At 47.4% G+C, this 1,410-nt stretch overlaps 1 gene segment (V, D, J or C); it reads left to right on the forward strand.

Moving 5' to 3' along the window:
- The first annotated feature begins 110 nt into the window (after positions 1 to 110).
- LOC116548510 lies at positions 111 to 870 on the forward strand. The segment is given in 2 exon segments: positions 111 to 255; positions 359 to 870. Coding segments are annotated over 2 exon segments (543 nt in total).
- Positions 871 to 1,410: the final 540 nt, after the last annotated feature.

Here is a 1,410-nt window from a genome sequence, read left to right on the forward strand (position 1 = left end):
AGGCACGGTCACCTTATCTGGGCTCCGTCCTCTCCTCAGGCATCTCATCCCAGAGCTTGCTATGTAGCAGGAGACATGCAAATACGGTCCTACCTCTGCTGATAAAAACCAGCCCGGCCCTGACCCTGCAGCTCTGGGAGAGGAGCCCCGGCCCTGGGATTCCCAGGAGTTTCCACTTGGTGATCAGCACTGAACACAGACCACCAACCATGGAGTCTGTGCTGAGCTGGGTTTTCCTTGTTACAGTTTTGAAAGGTAATTCACGGAGAACTGGAGACACTGAGTGCGAGTGGACATGAGTGAGGGGAACAGTGGGTATGTGTGGCAGTTAATGACCAGGGTGTCTCTGTGTTTGCAGGTGTCCAGTGTGAGGTGCAGCTGGTGGAGTCTGGGGGAGGCTTGGTCCAGCCTGGGGGGTCCCTGAGACTCTCCTGTGCGGCCTCTGGATTCACCTTCAGTGACTACTACATGCACTGGGCCCGCCAGGCTCCGGGGAAGGGGCTGGAGTGGGTGGGTTTTATTAGAAACAAAGCCAATGGTGGGACAGCAGAATACGCGGCGTCTGTGAAAGGCCGATACACCATCTCGAGAGATGATTCAAAGAACTCGCTGTATCTGCAGAGGAGCAGCCTGAGAGCCGAGGACACGGCCGTGTATTACTGTGCGAGTGACACAGTGAGGGGGGGCCCGTGTGAGCCCGGACACAAACCTCCTGCGGGGGCGCGCGGGGCCACCAGGGGGCGCGCGGGACCACTGAGGACGGGACAGGTCCCAGGAGCAGGTGCAGGGGGAGGTTTCCTTTCTCCTCAGCTGGAAAAGTCAGCTTTGTATTTGCAGAATTCTGGAGCATTTTAGGCTGTGATATTTTATTACTTATATTTGTTATAAGTTTGTTAACCTTAGTGTTTAAATTTTACTAATTATTAAAATTATGTATATACAAATATTTATTAAACATATACTTTCTAGGAAAAAACATTCCTAATTATTTGCACTGATTCTTCCAGGGTTTTATTAACATTTGTTGACATCAACAACCACATAGCTATAGGTATTTAAATGTATACGCATAGAAAGATGCATAGGCCAGGCGTGGTGGCTCACGCTTGTAACTCCAGCTACTCAGGAAACTGAGGCAGGAGAATTCCTTGAACCAGGTGGGTGGAGGTTGCAGTGAGCCCTGATCATGCCACTGCAGTCAAGCCTGGGTGACAGAGTGAGACTCCATCCAAAAAAAAAAGGAAGAAAGAAATAAAGAAAGAAGTAAGTATAAATACACAGACCTATGCACATATGTTGTAGGCATTCATATTAAACATTACAATAAAATAATTCTGAAAATTATTTTAAAAAATCAAACTTAATGATGAACAAAATATAAATTATTAGAGTAATTCACAATGGATTTCA

Source organism: Sapajus apella, unplaced genomic scaffold (assembly GCF_009761245.1).
Source record: "Sapajus apella isolate SASKATOON/1434 unplaced genomic scaffold, GSC_monkey_1.0 scaffold13852, whole genome shotgun sequence".
Lineage (NCBI taxonomy): Eukaryota > Metazoa > Chordata > Mammalia > Primates > Cebidae > Sapajus > Sapajus apella.